This window comes from Mugil cephalus, chromosome 3, assembly GCF_022458985.1.
Source record: "Mugil cephalus isolate CIBA_MC_2020 chromosome 3, CIBA_Mcephalus_1.1, whole genome shotgun sequence".
Classification (NCBI taxonomy): domain Eukaryota; kingdom Metazoa; phylum Chordata; class Actinopteri; order Mugiliformes; family Mugilidae; genus Mugil; species Mugil cephalus.
In genome coordinates this window covers 2,399,589-2,419,962 of record NC_061772.1, presented here as the reverse complement: position 1 = coordinate 2,419,962, position 20,374 = coordinate 2,399,589, and the positions used below count along the sequence as shown (strand labels likewise).

At 40.2% G+C, this 20,374-nt stretch overlaps 1 protein-coding gene across 2 annotated transcripts; it reads left to right on the top strand.

The window, feature by feature from the left end:
* Positions 1–437: 437 nt before the first annotated feature.
* znf507 (zinc finger protein 507) lies at positions 438–19,582 on the top strand. 2 transcript variants are annotated; one of them, XM_047580710.1, is made up of 7 exons: positions 438–564; positions 2,148–4,550; positions 6,454–6,571; positions 6,701–6,809; positions 10,806–10,910; positions 11,849–11,983; positions 13,396–19,582. In XM_047580710.1, the coding sequence occupies exons 2-7, from the start codon at positions 2,151–2,153 to the stop codon at positions 13,847–13,849; spliced, it is 3,321 nt and encodes a 1,106-aa protein (XP_047436666.1). In that variant the 5' UTR covers positions 438–564; positions 2,148–2,150; the 3' UTR covers positions 13,850–19,582. The 2 variants fall into 2 exon arrangements, with proteins under 2 accessions (XP_047436666.1, XP_047436667.1); XM_047580711.1 differs by lacking the exon at positions 13,396–19,582 and adding an exon at positions 12,398–13,310.
* The last annotated feature ends 792 nt before the right edge of the window (positions 19,583–20,374 follow it).

Below are 20,374 nucleotides of genomic sequence, written 5' to 3'. Positions count from 1 at the left end.
GCTGAGCTGTAGTTGTGAGACCAAAGCAAAGACCAAAGCAGCTGCTGTGCAAGTGGTGGACCACACAGCATGTAGATCAATTGATTATTCAGAAGAGAATTATTTTAGAATAACTTTAATTTGACAGACTGATTTGTCAGAAAGGTGTTGTTGCATTGGACTGAATCGTTTTTTTCTCCAAATGTATATTTAGAGTTGCATTAATAAATATATGATAATACATAAATTACACGAAAATAAAAAAACTTCACAGAAGAAAAAAAAGAAGTCTTCATACGCCTGACGTTAACAATCTGGGGTTGAAATTTCCAATTTCCACATATTTCAAAGTGTTAATTCGTGACATTACATTTTACGAGCAGCGCTTGAAGGCATCATCGTGCGGCCTGTCAATCAGAAGGTCGCTGTGGTCACCTGACGCAAACGCCGAGTCACGTGACCGATATTCCATCCTCGCCATTTTGCAATGTGGAAGAGTGAGAGAGGCCACTTTTTATGGCTAACGCATAAAACTAGGCGGTTTTAATGTGTTGAGGACAAAGAGCGTCGAGCCATTTTGTGACAGTAAGTATATTTTTATTTAGGTACGGCCACGCGGTTCTCAGTCACTTATTAACCACCAAGTTAATCTAAATGTCCTTGTACATTCATGTGAGGAGCTGTTAGCGATGTGAGACTCGTGTGTCTGCCTCTGAGTGTCTTTGAGAGGCAGGCAGCAAACTAGCCGTGGAGCTAACTCTGTCTGTTGCTGCTTTTTTCTTAATTGTTTTGTTTCTTTTGTTTTAACACGAACGTCCCTGGTGTCGCGACAGCTCCATCTGTGTTAGCTCACGCTAGGCAACAAATGGGACGAAATGCTATTGGGTGAATTTGGTAGAGTTTGGAGGCTGTGAGCAACTTCATTCCACAAGGCAATGAGAGTGGAAGAAATATTTTTAGATCCTGACATAACAGGTGTCTCGTTTGCCATGAGTTAAAACACATTATGGATGGGGCCTACATAGAAACTGAACAGATCAGTCACATTCAAATTGATAAAAAAGAAAATGTATTAAATGCACTTTAGAAAGCGAGTAAGTCCAAGTCTGTTTACTTGACATATTTACATTTCATTTCCCCTAATAGAAGGAGTCTGCTTCTTGACTGGTTTATTCTTGGATGGAGTCCACTATAACTTTGTCAGCCCCTCCTCACAGAATTCAGAAGGGAGCTGGATAGATGCCACTGCCTCTTGCATGTGGTATCCCTTCCCTAAATTCACTCCCTACTCGTTTTGATCCAGTCATACAAAAGCGGAAGTAGGAGAAAGAGGAAGGTTATCTGTGGTCAGAAAATGAGAAAGGGGAAAGGCCTGGAGGCAGAGATGAAAGAAATATTACCACATGAGTTATGACCATTTCCTTCAGGCTTAGCTTGTAAACAGATGCACATGGTGCATTTGTTTTCAGTGTGAATAAATGAAGCTGCTGTCATGCTTATCATGTGTTTTTTTTTTTTTTTTTTAGCTTCAAAAAACCAATCTGAATGATTTTGCTATCAGTAAAGAGGCCCACATGGAAAACAACGATGGATTATGATGTATTTTTAGTGTTGTTGTTACTACTATTAGTGGTAAACACAGAAGTGCAGAAAATCTGCTAAAGAGTATGAACATTTTCAAAATTGATTCTTACGTGATTTTAGATACATACCCTTTTTTGAACATTGCAGACTTGTTGAAATGGAAAAAAAAAAAAAGTTACAGAATAACAGCATTATTTGATAATTATTTTACTTTTAAATGCACAAGGGACAAACATTGCATCCCGTGACCAACACGGGTCGTGTCATAAACTTGTTCTACAATGTGTGATCCTTCACTGAGATTAGGCTAATGCTTCATTTTCATTTTGATTGTTCTTCAACTATATAAAGCAACTGTGAAGTCAAAATTTCAAATCTTTCTAGCCCCTTTATTAGTACAGAGTTTTTAATGAAACTGACAATTTTATTCTAAACCGCAGGTGGTTGTAAGAAAATTTGTGATGTGTATCCATCTAGATAATTTTTTTTTGACATATATGTAGTCATGTTAGGAATGAATCTTATCTACTGTACCATGTAGCACCAATCAGATTTCACAATCTATCTCTCTTGTTGTCTGTCAGGTCATGGAGGAGATCAGCAATGTGGCTGTACTGATCACAAATACCTCCAACGCCTCCTCTTCTTCCTTCACTCCATCAGCACTGGGATCACACTCTGAAACCCAAATCAGGCAACCTACAGGGGATGACACCTCCCAGAGTTTTCGGACGAGGCAAGCGGACGATTCTCTTATCCAGGTCATTGAAAAGCTGAGCAAAATTGTAGAAAAACGTCCACAGCGTCGCTGCACCTTGGGAGGACAGAAAAGAGGACTCCAACTGGCCTCTTCTTCTGCAGGGGGAGAAGGAGATGAAGAGGTGTCAAAGAGCAGCAGTGGAGGTTTCCCCTTTAAGAAAATTAAGAGTAACTGGAAGGAGGATTTTAGTTTAGATGGAAACCCAGCTGAGCGCACTCTTTCCTCGCCGGTGGCGGGTGATAGTAACAATAACAACATCACCACCATAAAAGAGGAGGCCTGCAACGTCAACAGCAGCGACCACAAGCGGACAGTGACTTGTTACCAGTGCAGCCTGTGCCCCTATCTCTCCCAAACACTGCCCCTGCTGAAGGAACACCTGAAGCAGCACAATGAGCAGCACAGTGACCTCATCCTCATGTGCTCCGAGTGTCACTTTACTTCCAGAGACCAAGGGCAGTTGGAGGCGCATGTCAGATTGCACTTTGACAATGGAGGCAATCTGAAGAGGAATTCCTCTCATTTGGACAGATGCAGTGAGGAGAAGGGAGAGGTTTTAAGGAAGCAGGATGGGGATTGGTCAGAGGATCACTGTAATTTAGGAAAGGAGGTGATCAAAAGCTCATTGGACAGTTCCAAGCAGCTGCCACAGAAGAAGTGGTATAGCTATGAGGAGTATGGTTTGTATCGTTGCCTGATCTGCAGCTATGTGTGCAGTCAGCAGCGAATGCTCAAGACCCATGCGTGGAAGCATGCTGGCCTAGTCGACTGCTCTTATCCCATCTTTGAAGATGAAGATGGGGCTTCTGCAAAGAGAGAGGCGCAAGCTGCTACTACCAATCCTGCAGCTAGAGAGGAAATTGTAGTTCTTTCCCCAGTTCTTCAAGATAAGAGTTTACAGAAGCTCCCCACTTCATTCAAGCTCCAGCTCTGCATGCCTGTGCCTGCTGAGGACAAACGGGATGTCTTGGATCTTCCAGTTCCAGATCTCAATATAAGTCCAAGAATAAAAGAGGAAGAAGAGGTAAATGTGTACCCTGTCAAAGACGTGGCCTCTGAGGAGCACATGGTTGAGGTGCAGGTGACAACTGAGGCAGAAACTGAGGTGGAGTTAGATGGTCACCATGATGGCAGCTCTGTGACTGACAGTTTACTGTCATCAGCTCAAAAAATCATCAATAGCAGTCCCAACAGCGCAGGCCACATCAATGTGATTGTAGAACGCCTTCCTTCAGCTGAGGATACGGTCATGGCAACTAACCCTCTACTTCTTAGTCCAGATGTGGACAGGGACAAGAGTTTAGTGGATGCAAAGAAGGAAGAGTTCGACCATGTAAGATGTGTGAAGGGTGATGAAGTCCTTGACTGCAGTCTGAGTAACACCACTGACAGTCAGCCATTAGAAACCGAGAGTAAATCCTCTGTCGTCAAAAGTACCGACTCTTCAAGGGATGAAAACATTCCCCCAGCTGGTCGCAAGAGGACACATTCTGAATCTCTCCGCCTGCACTCACTAGCTGCTGAGGCCCTTGTGGCGATGCCTATGAGGACACCTGAGCTGTCCACCTGCAGCACCAAGGTAAGTCAGAAGACCATAACGGCACACGCTCAGACACCACCCCTGGGCCAGAAACTTTTTGAGGTGGCTACAGCTGGACCGAAGATTTCTGATGCAGCTGCTCTCTTGGACTTGGAGCTTCACAGCGAGGACAAGGAGGAAGATTTGGCGCCCCTGGGCCTTGGAGAGGGAGACGAGGAGAGCCCTGCCACTAAAGCCGGCATCAGCCTCTCCCTGCTCACAGTCATCGAGCGACTCAGAGAGCGTTCAGACCAGAATGCTTCTGATGAAGACATCTTGAAAGAACTTCAAGATAACGCACAGTTCCAGCATGGAGCTGTACCTGGAGTGGTCACGGGCAACGGAGCAGGGGGCTACATGTGTAGCATTCCAGGAATGGACGAGTTGGTTGGCCCTCCTGATGGTGGTCTAGTTGATTACATCCCTGGCAACGAACGCCCGTACCGGTGCCGTTTGTGTCGCTACAGCAGCGGCAATAAGGGCTATATTAAGCAGCACCTGAGAGTGCACCGACAGAGGCAGCCTTATCAGTGTCCCATCTGCGAGCACATCGCCTCAGACAGTAAGGACCTGGAAAACCACATGATCCACCACTGCAAGACCAGGATGTACCAGTGTAAACAGTGTCCAGATACCTTCTCGTACAAGGTGAGGGCATGTCAGCTCTTCCATGTGACAGTTGTTAACAACCCTGAGCAACAACAAACTCTGTTTTGCTTAAATCTCTGTGCTCTTTGACAGCTTTAGCTACATTGAGAATTCAGATTAGTAATAAAAAGTAAAAGATTATGAGACAGTATTGTTCCCAGGGACAATTTGTGAACTACCTTCCAGTATTTAAATGAGCCCCACCTTTACTGTTGTGATGAACACATTAATGCCTGTCTTAATGAAATCCAACACATCTAAATATGCTGCCACATGTCATCCATTCCAATTTTGTCCATCTGATAGTCGGCGACATCTTGAATTCACACCCTAACATCTGTTCAAACTTTGTTTCATCCTTCATAATTATTAAGTGACAGGATGCAGAAAAAAGCCTCCAGTCAAACAAAATACTTACAAAAAAATAATACACACCACACACACACCAAATCACAGAGATGCTGATTCGACTTGGATTAGTTTTATACCGGACCTGGATGATTTATTTTGTTACAATTTATATACAAATTATAGACATGCCTCATTCGTACGGGATAAAGATGACAGATGACCTCCGCAATTTTTGCAAATTAAAACTAGCTCTGTGTGAATAGGGCAGTCTTTATAGCTGCTTTTCTTTCTTTTTTTTTTTTTTGATGTATGGACGGAATAATTCAAAACAATAATCATCAGGTTAACTAATAACAGGTTTAACAGTTAACTAATAACAACAATCATTTCCGTCAGTGGTTTCTCTTTATTTTAAATGAACATATTAATTCCACAGAACGTGTAGTGCATTAGGCCCTATTCACACAGAACTCATTTTACCTGGGTACCTCCAGTAATTTGTGACTCATTCATATATTTACTTTGTAAAGCAAAAATGACACTACAAATGACCTGCCATATTTCTCCTGACACAGAGGTCCTGTGATAATACTAATCCAGAGCAAATTGGCATCTCTGTGATTTGAGTGTATGTTTTTATTTTTTTCAAGATTTTTCATTGCTTCAGAACTTTTTCCTGCCTCTTGTCATTTAAAAATTGTGAAGGATGTGCTATAAAAATTTGGACAGATGTTAGGACAGATGCAAAGTCAAGATGTTACTGACCCATTCAGATGGACAAAATCAAGGAGCCAAGCATTAGCCTAATGTGTTGATCGGTGAAGGCGGGGCCGAGTTAAGTTTGCAATTTCTCCCCCAGGATCAGTAGTCCCTTCACTGTCATATTTTATTTTCAAAAATAGATTTTTTTAATTATCAATCCGAAGTAACTAAGAGGAACAACCTCTAGCTTCGCATTTTGGAGTTGCTCCACATATGTTCTATGTTTTTTCTTGTCTTGGTAACATATACTGGTCAGTTTTTGTTTCTCAGCCAGTAGTAACAATGAGTGATGTCCTTAAAGACTAAGTTGGCTGTGCGAATTGATTGCACTGTCTAGTGTTAGTGTTGTTACAGAGCATGCCAGGCTGATGAGCCCACAAGTATAAATGTCTTGCACAGGTGTAGACTGGATGCGTAGGTTATGGTGTCTCGGTCCCACAGTACCCTAAAAGCACCAGAGATGAAAGTTCTGAAGGGCATGGCTCAGCGCTGCAGCGAAAGTTTGCCTCAGGTTGATGATGCTGCATAAAGTTATTGATCCACCTGATGTCATAGTAGTCCACTCCCTATCTGTTGCAGAGATTAAAGTCTAATATTATCTACCAGATTTAGGTTTAAGAGGCCAGTAGAGTTTTTAATTGCAAAGGGTGAAGCCTGGCCTGCTGGCTTCCTGTTAAACCTGTTAAACCTTCACAGTGCATCACTGTCAGCCACTATACATTTCTTTGAATTGATTTAGTATTTCTTTGATAAGAAACCTCATGGTATGTGTGTATATTTTCCCTACCAGAGCCAGTTAAGGAATCACGAGAGAGAGCATCACAGCTTCAGTAGTGACATGGCAGCACTCACACCAGTCACTGAAACCGTGGCCACGATTGAAGAATCTGAGCGGGTAACAGATCAAGGTAAGACGTGTTTTTAATTATGTGTTTAGAAGGGAAAATCTGTTATCTGTAAGATATTTAACTGAATAGCTGACACATATCTCACTCATCACAACGGTCAAATCTCTTGTCTATTTGTCTCTGTCTCAGAATGGAGCATGCAGAAAATGTACAAGTGTGACGTTTGCAACTACACCAGCTCTACATACGTTGGGGTGAGGAACCACCGGCGGATTCATAACTCTGACAAGCCTTATCGGTGAGTAGTTATTCATGCACTGGTGGCAGTGCTTTGCTGTTACTGGTCAGCCAGCAGTGGCTGTTTGACAGAGCTGAGGAGGGGAGCAACAGTAGCAACTGAGAGAAGCCTTTTAATTGTGTTTTTCACACTAAGGGGTATGTCAGTGTCAGTAGCAGAAAAACAGTAGTCTGAAATTCAACTGTGGTTCCACAAATTACTTGTCTCTAGTGGTCAGGAAGAGCAGATGGAACCCAACAAAGGTTCCTGATTTTCAAGATAAAAACACAAACGTTCAGAAGAAGGATTAGAGTGTTAAAAGAAAGGATCGATGGCGAGGATACACACCAATAACCTGTAGTGTTACTTTTCCTCTTTGGAGCAAAGAATATCTGGAGCTTGGGGGTGGTAGACTGTGACAAAGGTCATTGACAATGTTTGTGTAATTACTTTCACTGCCAATTATGTACTTGAACTTCGGTCATAATAATGATAATACATTTTATTCATAAAACACTTTTCATTAAAAAAATCTCCAAGTGCTACAGAGAAAAGTAACAACACTACATGGAACGGATGTTTCTTGAATCGTGCCTCCTCCTTTAGTTGCGCATGTGCTAACCCCACCACCAACAACTACGGAGGGACACACTGTCGCACTTGTGTCGCAGAAGCTATTGAGCTTGATATCGGTGTCGCAGAAATTTTGAAAGTATTGAACCAGCACAGAAGAAATTAATAGAAGTGGATACATATAAATAAATAAAATACAATACATAATTAACAATATATCTAATTTGGTGTATTTAAGTATTTAGAAAATAAAATTAAAATGAATAATAATGTATTCATTTCAGAACATAAACTATGTTCTTAATAAGATAGAACCAGCTATCAGATATCAACTCTGTATTTGAGTCATGGACCGCAGTTTATAATCAAATTCTGGTCGGCTGTTGAAGAATTAAGCCATCTGAATTATTAAGCAGCCACATAAAAAGTACATTGACGTGGTAAATAATTGATCAAGAGTTCACGCTTCATAAGATATTAATTAAATGTGTGAAAACTGCCTGTGTAATGCTTTTTCAGAATGAAGGGACTTGGGATGTTAACATTTTGCAGATGTCATTAATTCCTATTTATTTAACTAGGAAATATACTCGCATGTCTGTGTGAGTCTCAACTCATACCACAGCTTTCATAGTCAGTCATACCTGTCATGACTCTAGCTTGGGCCTTGCCACTGTTTATGTTCTATTCCTCCCTATGTTTGGTTTTATTCATGATTTCAGACACAGTGTTAATATGTTAATAGTCATTGCAGAACATTGATAAAGTAAAACCAAATCTATGTATTATTTGCAGATTTGTTTTGCATGTCTCCTATCTGTTAAAATTATATATCATGTATAAATTCATTTGCACTCAACACATCTTTTAGTTTAGAGAATATACATTTTAAGTTTTCACTTCCTGTTTCAGGGTGTAATGTCTCAGTATTTAAATGTTCTCAAACTGTACTTGTCATTTTAGATATGTCCATTAGATGGCAGTAAAGGGCTGGTAATGTTGAGACCAGCATCGCGGTCTCACCATGTAGACACGCTCACACTTTGTCACACTGTGCACTCCTTCAGTGTTTCTCTGCTACACGCTGAAATAACAGTTGCACATGAGGATTTAGGTGCCGGCTTTCTTAACATGACACTTGTGCTCTAAAGTCTGATGTTAACACTAAGAAAAGAACAACAAAAGCATGGTTGGAAACTGTTGTCTATATCTAAATATTCAAACAGGGGAAACCTTTGCTATCGTATATGAATGAGAAGCATTGAATCCTGACATTTGACAGGCTGGAATTCAAAGTGGACATCATTGGGACACCTTTGATTTTGAGCGATTGTAACATGCATATTTGACATGTTAGGCAAAGTGAATACTCATACAAAAAGCAGTTTTCCCTGAACTGTTTGCATTTGCGTCCTATGTGCCTCCATCAAACCTGCCCCTGGTTTCTGTTCACATACTGTACATACATATACTGCACATACATACACATTTACAATAGAATGAATTTACAATAGAATGTTAAAACCACATTTGCATTTGAATGGAATGTTAAATCTGTCAATCCTACAGTGTCTCTGTGGGCATTTCAACCACACAACAGAAATCAAATAAAGACTTTCAAGTTACAAAGCTGACCTCCAGCTTTAAGTGCAGTACACAAGGACAATGAGAAAGTCAGAGTTCAAGTAATAAAAAGTCTAGTCTAAGACGTGACGACCAATATGTGCAGCTGTTTCAAATTCCAAGGATTATGTTCTGTTTCCGTATATGGTGTCTTCAGGTATGAATAATCCAGAATGATTCTATCATTTCTGACATATGAGCGCAGTCAAGTGTAGACATGAACTGTCATTATTAGCAGGAACAATATAGAAGGGCAATTGCAGTACCAACATTTTGTGGCAGTGCAGTGCAAAATTGATGCTAATACCATCTCACAGATAGATGAAGGTAAACCAGAGGCTGGAGTAATGCTCAGCTCAGGTTTCTGGTATGTAATAGTAATTGGCAAGGAGCGCAGAAATGCTCATTATCATTGTTTTACAAGGACAGGAGGTCGATTAGTTTTAATTCCTCCCACAACTGTGTGGGTGTTTACATACATATATGCAGGGACGGCTGGTACGGCTGAGCCCTTCCAAGCAAAAAAGAGGAGGAAATTATTTTTTAAATAACTTATAACAGCTTGTTTTCAGTTTTGGTGATGCCAAGGGTAGAAACGGCACCAAAAAAAAAAAGAAAAAGAAAAGAAAAAGGCCATCTCTAAATGGGCTGATTTTTAAAATTTTGTTCTATTTTTTATTTATTATTTTTTTTTTTTTTACACCTTTCATTCATTTAATTCTTTTAAGTGATTGACGGGTGTCATGTCACGCCCCCATCATTCACTGATCATATGGGCTAGTTTTGCTAATCTGTCGGACAAAAACTTGAAATCCTGACATGTAACATAGGTTACACCAGGGCTGTGTGGTGCATTTCACATGGTTTAGTTGTCAGTTCAGTTCAGTTATTGCCTTGAATTACTGAATTCTCTTACATTTGGGTCTTGTCATTAAGGTGTGATGGTGGGTCCTGAAGCCAGACAGTTGAGAACCACATGTGTAGAGCACTAAAAAGTATAGTGCACCTGTAATTGATGTAACTGTGTGTATTGTAGATGATGTTCCTTTTGCTGCTGTGTTAACTGTTTAATTGGTATCATGCATTTGTTAGCCCAGACACCACTGTACATATATATATATATATATATATATATATATATATATATATATATATATATATATATATAGCCCTATCAAAGAGGGGAAGAAGTTGTGGTATAGACTTAATTTACTCATTTTTAACCAGAATGCTTGTCATGCTGTTGCCCTCTGTAAATTTCCAAAGCTGGAAGCAGTACATTTCTTTTGCTTTACTTATTTTCAGGCAAGACCATTTTACTTCTAAGCTTCAACACCATAAACCAAAGTCATACAGCAGCAGCATGTTGTTGGAATATAAAGATCTGGATCTGGAGCCCACAGACTGGCAGTTGTTCAAGTCACAGTAGTTAAAACGTACACATTTATTCATATTTTAGGGGGGGAAAAGGCACTAAGAATCTAGACAATTGCACTGTAATTAAACAATCTGCTATGAGACTGAAGAATTCTTCTTCTACTTTGTGTAATACTGCGCAAATGGTCTTGCCTTGAGTAATGCTCAAGGATGCCTAAAAGTATCCTTTCGACCGCAGCCTCCAAAGCATTGAGCGTAAAATCATTGATATTTATTCTTTTTCTTAAAGTGGCAATTTCCTCTCTGCTTTGTTGTGAATCCCTTATCTCCCTTCAGGCTACAAGTGCAAAGATGCAACACATTGACCTCAAAAGGCAGCTTGTTAAACCAGACACGCTCTTCCAGTCTTCTCATCTCTCACTTTTCTTTCTTTACGTTTGCTAGTTGTTGTAGCTGTGATTTTGCCACCACGAACATGAACAGCTTAAAGAGCCACATGAGGAGGCACCCCCAGGAGCACCAGGCTGTGCGGCTGCTTGAGCAGTACAGGTAGGAGACATCAGACTCATCCACTACAGAGAGGGATCATCACCATGACATTTGAAGTGGCCAGAAGAAGCTGAGGTTATCTGGGTCTATGTGGGTCCAAACCTGTGTGTGACCACATTTGTGTGCACTTGTGGTGCTAACAGCCAGATTTTAGAGGCAGTGATTGCAAGGTTGGTGGCTGGTGGGTGGATATTGTGAATGGCAGTGAATACTTCTCCTTGAAATGTTAAATATCATCAACCTTGTGCCAAACACTGATTGCTGATTTCCACTTCACCGGCCACTTGTTCTCAATACCTGCAATGCTTGAATGCACATGTTTCCAGAGTCAAATGGCACACACAGTTCTGTTCTTTAACTCTTAAAGGACCACTGGCAGTTTTCTATAAGCACGTTCATACACTTTCACAGTGTATGGGCACACAGTCCGTGGTGTGACTTTGACACATCAAGGGCTAATAGCCGCCATTACCTTAGTTCGTATCATCTCTGCGTTCACACTGCTTTTCACAAGTGGAGTAAATATACATTAATATGGACTGTGTGAGAGGTTGTCCTCCTATGTCATATTACCAACTTTACATGGGTCTCTGGTGTTCTGGGTCTCAAGCAGCTGATGCAGTGAAACATTTCCTGTTGGAAACAGATCAGCATGTGGGTCCATCCATTCTTCTTGATGGTGTCAAATGGCATCAGCTCCGCTTAGAATAAGCAAGTCTGATCACACCTTAAGGACAATGATGACATCAAAATAATACTGTACGTTTCCCATTTCTGTAAAAGAGAGAGAGATACATTATTTGAGTGTCAGTAACCAGCCAGTCAGCCCTATTAAACACCAACCTATTGCTGTGTGATTTTTCCTTTTGTGTTGAACTTCATTGTATTTGCAACATCTTCCATTTTTTGCTCCTCTGATTTGTCCCCCTCTCTTCCAGGTGCTCTCTGTGTGGCTATGTGTGCAGTCATCCCCCATCACTCAAATCCCACATGTGGAAGCACGCCGGAGACCAGAACTACAACTATGAGCAAGTTAACAAAGCCATTAACGAGGCCATTTCCCAGAGCAGCCGGTAAGCGTGTGTCCTCACGTAAAGGGGTTCCCTACCTCAGTTTTGTTTCTTCAGGTCTCCGTTCTTTATTGTATACTGGCAATACTGTTGCGTTACTGTCATAGAACTGAACTGCCTTACTGATACATCAGGCGGTTGATGAAGTCGTGGACAGTATTTGTCATTGTTTTGGTCTGTGCAAGAATAATAGCATACGTTTGCTTAAAGCGTATTTGTCCACTCCCATGTTGATAAGAGTAATAAAATTTGAACATGTGATTTGCATTGATCAAATGTTGGCACACTCAAACTATGAAAACATGCGATACGTAAATATTTTAATCTATTCACCACCTGAGTCCTAGACCTTGAATTCAGATTCTTTATTCGTGTTTTAATTCTGCATTGTTCATACCCATGTTTATCCTCATACAGATGGAAGCTTCAACAACAGTGACCTACTTATAGAGGAAACGCCTCTGTGATGTTACTTGAAGTGTAGTACAGTATTTGGCATGGGTTGTGCACGTTGTAGATACTGCACTCACTTGGCGTGGCCTTTCACTGAATACAGCCGACTAATGAGCTAAACTAAGAAGCTGAAACAGTTTTACAAAATACTTAATGTATATAAGGATCCATGCACAAGCGTTTACTGAACCAAATGCAGCTGAAGGGGAATTTCCAGTAGGTATTGTTTGCGTTTACGTATCAAAAACTTCATGATGTTGTGGTGATACTTTAAACTGCAAGAAGAATCTGTTTAAAGACACTGTTAAACACACTGCTGAACACACTGCTGTGTTTGTGTGTGTACTTGTATTGTATGAAGCTTTATTTCCCTAAAAGTTAGGGTGCTATGTGAAGTGTGTTTTTAATGCGGTTGTGCCTCAGGGCCTGAAGATCACGGCCTTTCAGTATTGGTTTTCTGCCTTGTCCCTGGCAAAAGTTTAAAGATATTGTGTACTATAGACGTTAAAAACCCATAAATACTTTGTTCTCTTACATTGAACATTGAATTTATTCTTAAATTGTTGAACTATCTTTACAGATGGTGAATTACTCACCATGTTTTCTTCTGAAAGCCATTTTTTCTTCTTTTTTTTTTTTTCAACATTACAAAACTTTCCCATTCTTTGATTGCTACTGTCCCAAGGGCTTATATGAAATGCAAACCATTCCATTTTATTTTTTAGTTACATTTGACTGTTTTGGAAATGGTGTAGTAATTTGAATCAATCATTCACTTCAGTTCAGGTTGTAGGTGTGACACTAATGACTACTAATGTGTAATGCATCAAGGAGATAATTGGCATTGATTGTTTCATACATCATCCAACAAATGATGAAACTTTATATGTTATGTGGACAGTCATTCAGTCCTATTCTCTATGATGTTGTCTTCTTCATGAGTCTGTCTCTTTTTCCCTCAGAGCTCCTCAGAAGTCGTCTGCGGTGGTGGAGTCTGAGCCTCCGGTAGAGCATCCAGTGGTGGCCCCGCAGTCAAAAGAGAAGCCTGGGGTCTCAGTGGAACCTGCATCAGCAACAAAAGCTGGGTTATCTGTTGACGGCTCAGCCTGTCTCCCCACACCTGCCACAGACCCTTCACAGAGGCCAAATGAATCCTTAAGCCCCCAGGGGAAGGACCCTGCACAGCTCCAGTCTCAAACCCAGAGCCATTTGCGCACAGGCCACTTCCCTGCCCCGGGCCCCGGAATGGAATATTGTGTGCTCTTGTTCTGTTGCTGTATCTGTGGCTTTGAGTCTACCAGTAAAGAGCGACTGATGGAGCACATGAAGGAGCACGAAGGAGACATCATCAGCATCATCCTCAACAAAGAGCAGCAGCCACCAGAACCACAGCCAAGCCTCCAAACAGCAGAGTGAGACCTGTCCTTCCATCTCTCTTCCTATATTAATACTCACCCTGTGCTATTACAATGCTGCTCACAAAAGCATTTCATTATGTTTCTTTACTTCAGGGAGCTTGAGGGGCATATTGAGGTTTAACCATTTCACATCTACTGTACCAGAGTAGATCCGTGTCATTTCTCACAAAGTTCTCTGTTAGACGTCAAATTATTACAAATGATGGTGCGTCCTTGGAAAGGAATACTTTATGAACAACTATTGAACAACTTTAAAAGCCATTTCATTTCACAATAAAAACAGACACAAAATGCGTCTGTTGAAAGGTATTTTGTTTCCGAGAGACAAGCCTGAGCTCTGACCCAAGTTAGATTTTTCACTATACAGGAACAAGTTCATACCTCACAAACCAAGAATCCCTCACCAGAAATGGAAAAAGGATTCCCTTATTTTCCAGTCTAATTCATATAATCTTGACTATAAGGCAGCTCTTTTATTGCTACTGTAATATTTAATGTATTTTATCTGACACCATTGAGGCTTTAGCCTAGTAAAGGAGGTACACGTGCAACTCACCAATGCCTAAAGGCATGCATCACAGCTTGAATATCATTCAATATTTATCACTTTATTTAGTTTTACTTATATGTTTTTTTGCATGTTAGTGTCCGTTATGCCAGTTTCAAGAGGAATATAATCGTTGTCATTATTTCCTTTTTTGTTTCTCTGAGTGACCTTATGTGTAATTTTACTTGTTTAATCATTTATAACGTAGCTTTTTTTTTTTGAAGATAAAGTTATAGTTCTCAAAGGAGGAGTGGAAGTTGAATGGAGCCAATTACAAATTGGCCTTTGATTGTAGTCTTTTGGAGGATATGGTTTTAAAGCATGTTGACAAAAGGAACGACAAAAAGGGAAGTTAGTGTTAGTAGAATTGCTATTTTATTTGACTGGTGACTAGGTGTTTGAAATGCAGGAATATGTCATATTGAGGAAAAACGGTTATCAGCTCAACTCGCTTTAAGAGCTGTCTTTGAACTCATATTGACTTCAGAAACTATTTTCTTTTTGCACACTTTATTGTATTGTAGATTTATTTATAAATAAGTGAAATTAACATAAACCCCTAATTCAGGATTTTGAAGAAACCATGATAGCTGGCAGTCTTTTTTTTTTTTTTTTTCTTCAGGCTTTGCACACATGGATTCTTGGAAGATGATTTCACAGTGTTTCCCACAGGATTGTGACACTGTGGTGGAGGGACCCCTTTGCTCACCCAAAAGAAAAATGTGTATTAGCCAAAGACAATAAACAAATGGTGAATGGATTCTCTTTTGCTGTTTGAAACCAAAAGCACCTTCAATCAAAGAAGCCCTGCTCTTTTGTAGTCTAATGGGAATTGATAGTGCTGTGTTGACCTATGCATGGACCCTCCGCTGGTGGTCCACCTTCAACAATGGCATCTGAAACTTTAGAAGAAATTTTGTCTGAAGTCCGCAAAAATTGCACCCAACACGAGTCATGCAAATGTTTGCATCTCCAAACCTCATCGGCTAGCCTTATTTATTGATCCAAATCAATTTGAAAATGGCAGAGATGGAGAAGCAGCCAGAAACATGCTACTACCAAGCGGACCAATCAAAGCTCTTGAGCTCTGCATCGCTGCAGTGCATGCTTTAATGGGGAGGTGCACATCAGCTATGCAGCGAGGCTCTTCGCAGGATCTGTGTAGGTGAATTGGAACCGCTGCATCAATTAATGCAGGAGCATAAATTGCGGCAGGTGAAATGGGGGAAAAAGGACAAGAAAGTAACTTTGTCACAAATCTTGAAAACCTCTCGGCTCTCGCCCTCTACTCCCTGTCCTCTGCTGTTATTCTCATCATGATGAATATCCAGCTGGAGATGGAAAGAAATGACCCAGGGAGTTTCATTTGAGAGATTTGTCTAGAACTCCAACATTGTCTGGGTTCACTATCGTGCTGAAATGTGAACCATCGCACTCTGGTGCGTCACTCGAAGTTACTCTCCCTTTGTTTCTGATGAGTTGCCTTGTCCCTGGTATTAAGAATCATCATATTGCATCATTCTCTAACCAGTGATGGTGCATCACTGTAGAGATGGTGTAAGACAGCCGATGAGCAGTGCCTGGTTTTACCCAGATAAAGTGCTTGGTGTCTTGCCTTTAAAGAGTACTCCTTTTAATTAATAAGAAGAATCTTTTTCTTCATGCTCTCATAGTCCCTTAATGGCAGTTTGGCAAACTCAGATTGAGAGTTGCTTTCATCTAGCTGCTCTACCACAAGGGCTAGATTGATAAGTTCTGCTTAGATGGAGTAGGTTGGACAGTTTTTCCCATTTTGCAAAGGACTACTTATGCTAAGAGTAACTGTCGGGTCCCTGTTCACCTCCCTCACCAAAGGCCCACTTGCATGGTTATTCATTTTAGACAGACAGCTAACTTGGCAGGTTGGGTTTTGGAGGTCTCTGTGCTCCTGGGAACATTGAACTCTTCAAAAATGCTTTATACACTCCTCGCTTTGTTCAGTGCCTCTCCAATCAGTTTTCCATAGACTCCAATCAAGCTCTGGACACATTGAGGATCAAAGCAATCAGAATGCACCTGACCACAATTTGTAACACAGCAGAAAAAACTCTGAATACCTTTATAATGAGAATTTCAGCCAGCAAAATTTCCGTCATTATGGCTTATTAAGTGCCATTTACCATTTAAAACACAACTGCAACGCAGTAAACTGTGCAAAAAGTAAAAAGGGTAGAATACTATCTAAAACAGCTGTAAAGAGCATTTTTATAGCCCATGCCATTTATGTTGTATAATGTTTTATAACCTTTCCACAGTGTTCTTAAAAGTGCAACTTTGTGCAGCATGTAATGCTGTCCCAGCTAAGACACGTACCTGATAAGAGGAAGTGGACATGAAAATAAAGCTTGTACGGTGATGTGTTTTTGAGGTTTTCTTTTGATGTAGTGGTCCCATGTCCTCCCACTGACATGTGACTGGATGGAAGTTTAGTAAAACCACACCAGACCTGATATGAATCCACTCAGCACAGTGTAATGATGGTAAAACTTAAATCATCTTCACCACAATGGATCATCTTGCTACGTAAAAACTATTATTCATATGGAATGAACTGCAGCAAATTATCCACTGGAAAGAGAAGAAATGCCCTTAATATCTCAAACGATGCTGACAGTACATGAAGCAAGTAACTCCTTTGTAGTCGCTGTCCAATCAGGAGATGGGAACCCCCTATATAAGACCCCGTCCCTCTGCTATGTGCCATCCAGAAAAGTCAATAAGCAGTAAATGATGGCTGGATGTACCCATCCTCTGGAGTTATCACTAGGTCAATATTTGTGCTTCACTATTTGTAACCACTGGAGGTGGATGTGATGTACTCCTGGCTGCTCCTGAATTGTAATACTGACAGTGAGACCAAGAGAAGTCAAGCTGTCAGGTCACTGAGCCCCACCCACTGAGGGGTCCCGCAACTGCACCATGAGCTTTAGGTCAAAACCTGAAAAGTAACTAGAGGCATCATCAGCCTGATAGACAGGAACTCACCAGACCATTGTTGGGCATCGTATCGATGAGGTGCAGCCACACAAAGAGAGGAACTGGGTCACAGTGGAAATTTAGAACTTGATGATATGACACTTATAGGACAACATTCCTGTTTCTGCTACATTGTTGCCCAAAAGCCCAAAAAATGAACAAAATATTAAACATAAATTTAAAATGGGAATTATTCTTTCAAACCTAGCCCTCGGTGACAGGGTCTCAACCCATCTAATGTATCACGCCACCCTGTCATGCAAGATATACAGTGTCATGTTAATTCATCAGCTTGCCCTCAGTTTCTTACATTCATGCAGGCAAAGGAAATTAAGATCAAATGGAAGATCCATCCCTCTCCCCCATCTCACAGCTTGAAACGGTGTCTATGCGTGTGCAGCACAGTGGATAAAGCAAAATGAAATCTCTATCTCAAAGACATGCTACCTGGCCTGGGGTTCTCATTATCATAGCAGACAATTATTGTCTGACTTTTAATTTATAATTGTACGGGGCAGGATTAAAGATGACATTGATGTGCGTTTGGAAAAAAAAATAATAATTCACTGGCCCTCCTGTCTGATGACTTTAAACGCACAGTGAGAATTAAAGACTGAATTATTCCGGGTTAACTGAACACTCACACTCTCCAGTGGGTGAAGTAAGAAACAGAAGTATGGTTCACTTACTTAAAAAATTCAAATCGCATCATACACTCAATCACTGAGCAAATGATTGATTTTTGTCACAAAGGATATTGTTAAAATCGTATGGCTTAACTAAGTCTGCTGAGATTGTGTTGAAATCCTGCACAAATGCCAGAGCCAACAATGTGTCCATCTGTCAGTAATTACCAGCATCCTGTTAGTGGAGCCCACCCGCTGATTACAACTCCTGCATTTCTAAAATCATGTATGGAATTTCACTTTCGGAATTCCGACTAATTAATCGCTATTTAATTAAGCAACGTTTGGGTTTAGCAAATGTTTCACAAACAAGACAAAGGTGAGCGTATTTGCTCAGGACTAATTCAGCTGTGCATTAATACACAATGTGTTTGTTGAGTGATGGGGCTGGCTCAAACTACACTACATTGTGGTGCATAATGTAATGACAGAGGTGTGTCTTTCTGGGTAACAGTGTGGCTCATCCAGGAACAAAGGAATTGATATATCAGACTGTCTTAGACATTTCAAACTAAATAAAGATGAATATTTGTATTAACTGCTAACAAATGAAGACAAAACAGACTGAGTAAACAACTAGAAAAGACATTTTGGGTCAGTCCCCTGGTGCTGAACTCATGTGGGTCAAGAGGGGCTTCGTGGACAGTGATATACCCCATTTGGTGTCACAAATTGCAAAAGTGTGTCAGGACAAGCTGCAGACACTTGAGAAGTGTCAAAGCAAGAGAGGATTTAGCAGCATCTTTAATTCACGCCACTACTCCTGAACCATTCATCTGTGCCATGTAGATACTGAAAGCAATGACCTGTTTCTGTCAAAGAAAGGATTGTCTTTTGTTTGGGTTTTCCGTGCCTTTTTGGTTCGAAGCATTTATTTTTGCTGAAATTACATACACATACACAATTTGACCTCACTGCCGACACTTCAGCCTTCGATCTAAATGTTGCAGTAAATCCATCTTTTCTTCTTATCTAGTGCTTTTAGTTGGATGAAAACGAGCTATGTCATGTAATTTTAGCTGGAGCTCAAACACTTTGTTTTTTTGTTTTGTTGTTGTTTTTTTAAGTGTGTACATATGAAAGATCATCAAAACTGGCCTTCTTTTAAAGATAAAGTATATATATTTTTAATGAACTTGTTTAAAAAAATATATGAATAAAAACAATTTTAACACAGGTTTTAGATAACATTTCGGGTCTGTACTTATTTACTACCAGACTATTTAAGGGAATTTATGGTTTGAAGCAACAGCAGCAGCAGCAGCAGCAACATTTGCTCTGTGCATTTAAACCAAAGTAGGTGAAGGAGACATCCAAGCAATGTATATTAGTGTACTTTTGGCTCAGATTCAATTTTGTAAAGGAGCTTCACCTTGGAATTGTGTCAGAACGTAGTGTGATGCTTACTTTGTGTTTATTCTTACAACATTATAGGCAGTATCATGTCACTATGTATTTTTGGTAATAAAAGAAATCGATAAGACTACTTGGTGTCGCTGGTCTTCTTTGTGAAGTTCAAAAGTCATGATGATTCAAAAGAAAAAAAAATGAATGCAAAAATATACATTGCTGCTTACATATTAATAATACTTAATATATTTGCTTGCGTAGGTCCTTCCACAACATCTTCTCAATACTCTTCTGGTTAATCCAAATGACGTTTAGCAACCTGAAGACGGGCAGTTCTTAGTGACCCCTCGGATTATTACACGTCATGTTTTTCCGTCAGACTCAGTGGATTTGTGGATTCCAAAATCTTGACAGCTAGCTTTGTAACCTTCAGACTGATGAGCAACTGCAACTTTTTTTCTGAGCTCCTCTGAAAGCTTTGCCCGTGCCATCATACCATCGACAAATGATTGTAGTGAAGACCAGACTGAGACATATCCTTGATTTTCTTTAAACAAAACGAGAAATTAAACGACCCTCCAGTCTCTTCACGTTGACTGGAAACACTTCTGAACAGAAGGACTAATAATATTGGTTCATTTTCCTGAATAAACAAAAACGGAAGTATATTATTTCTTGGTTCTCTTTGTCTACTTTCAGGACTGTGTGAAAATCCACTGATGTTTACTCATTTTTATGCAGAAATGTAGAAACTGTAAATACTGCAAAAACTATACTCATATGTATATCACTACATTTATTTCAACAGCTGATGCACAAGTCAAAAACAACAACAAATACATTTCCTGTTCATATACTGAAGATAAAGTGAACACACTGAAAGGAACTGAAATATCAGTCTTATAAATGGACCTGGATGTCTTAG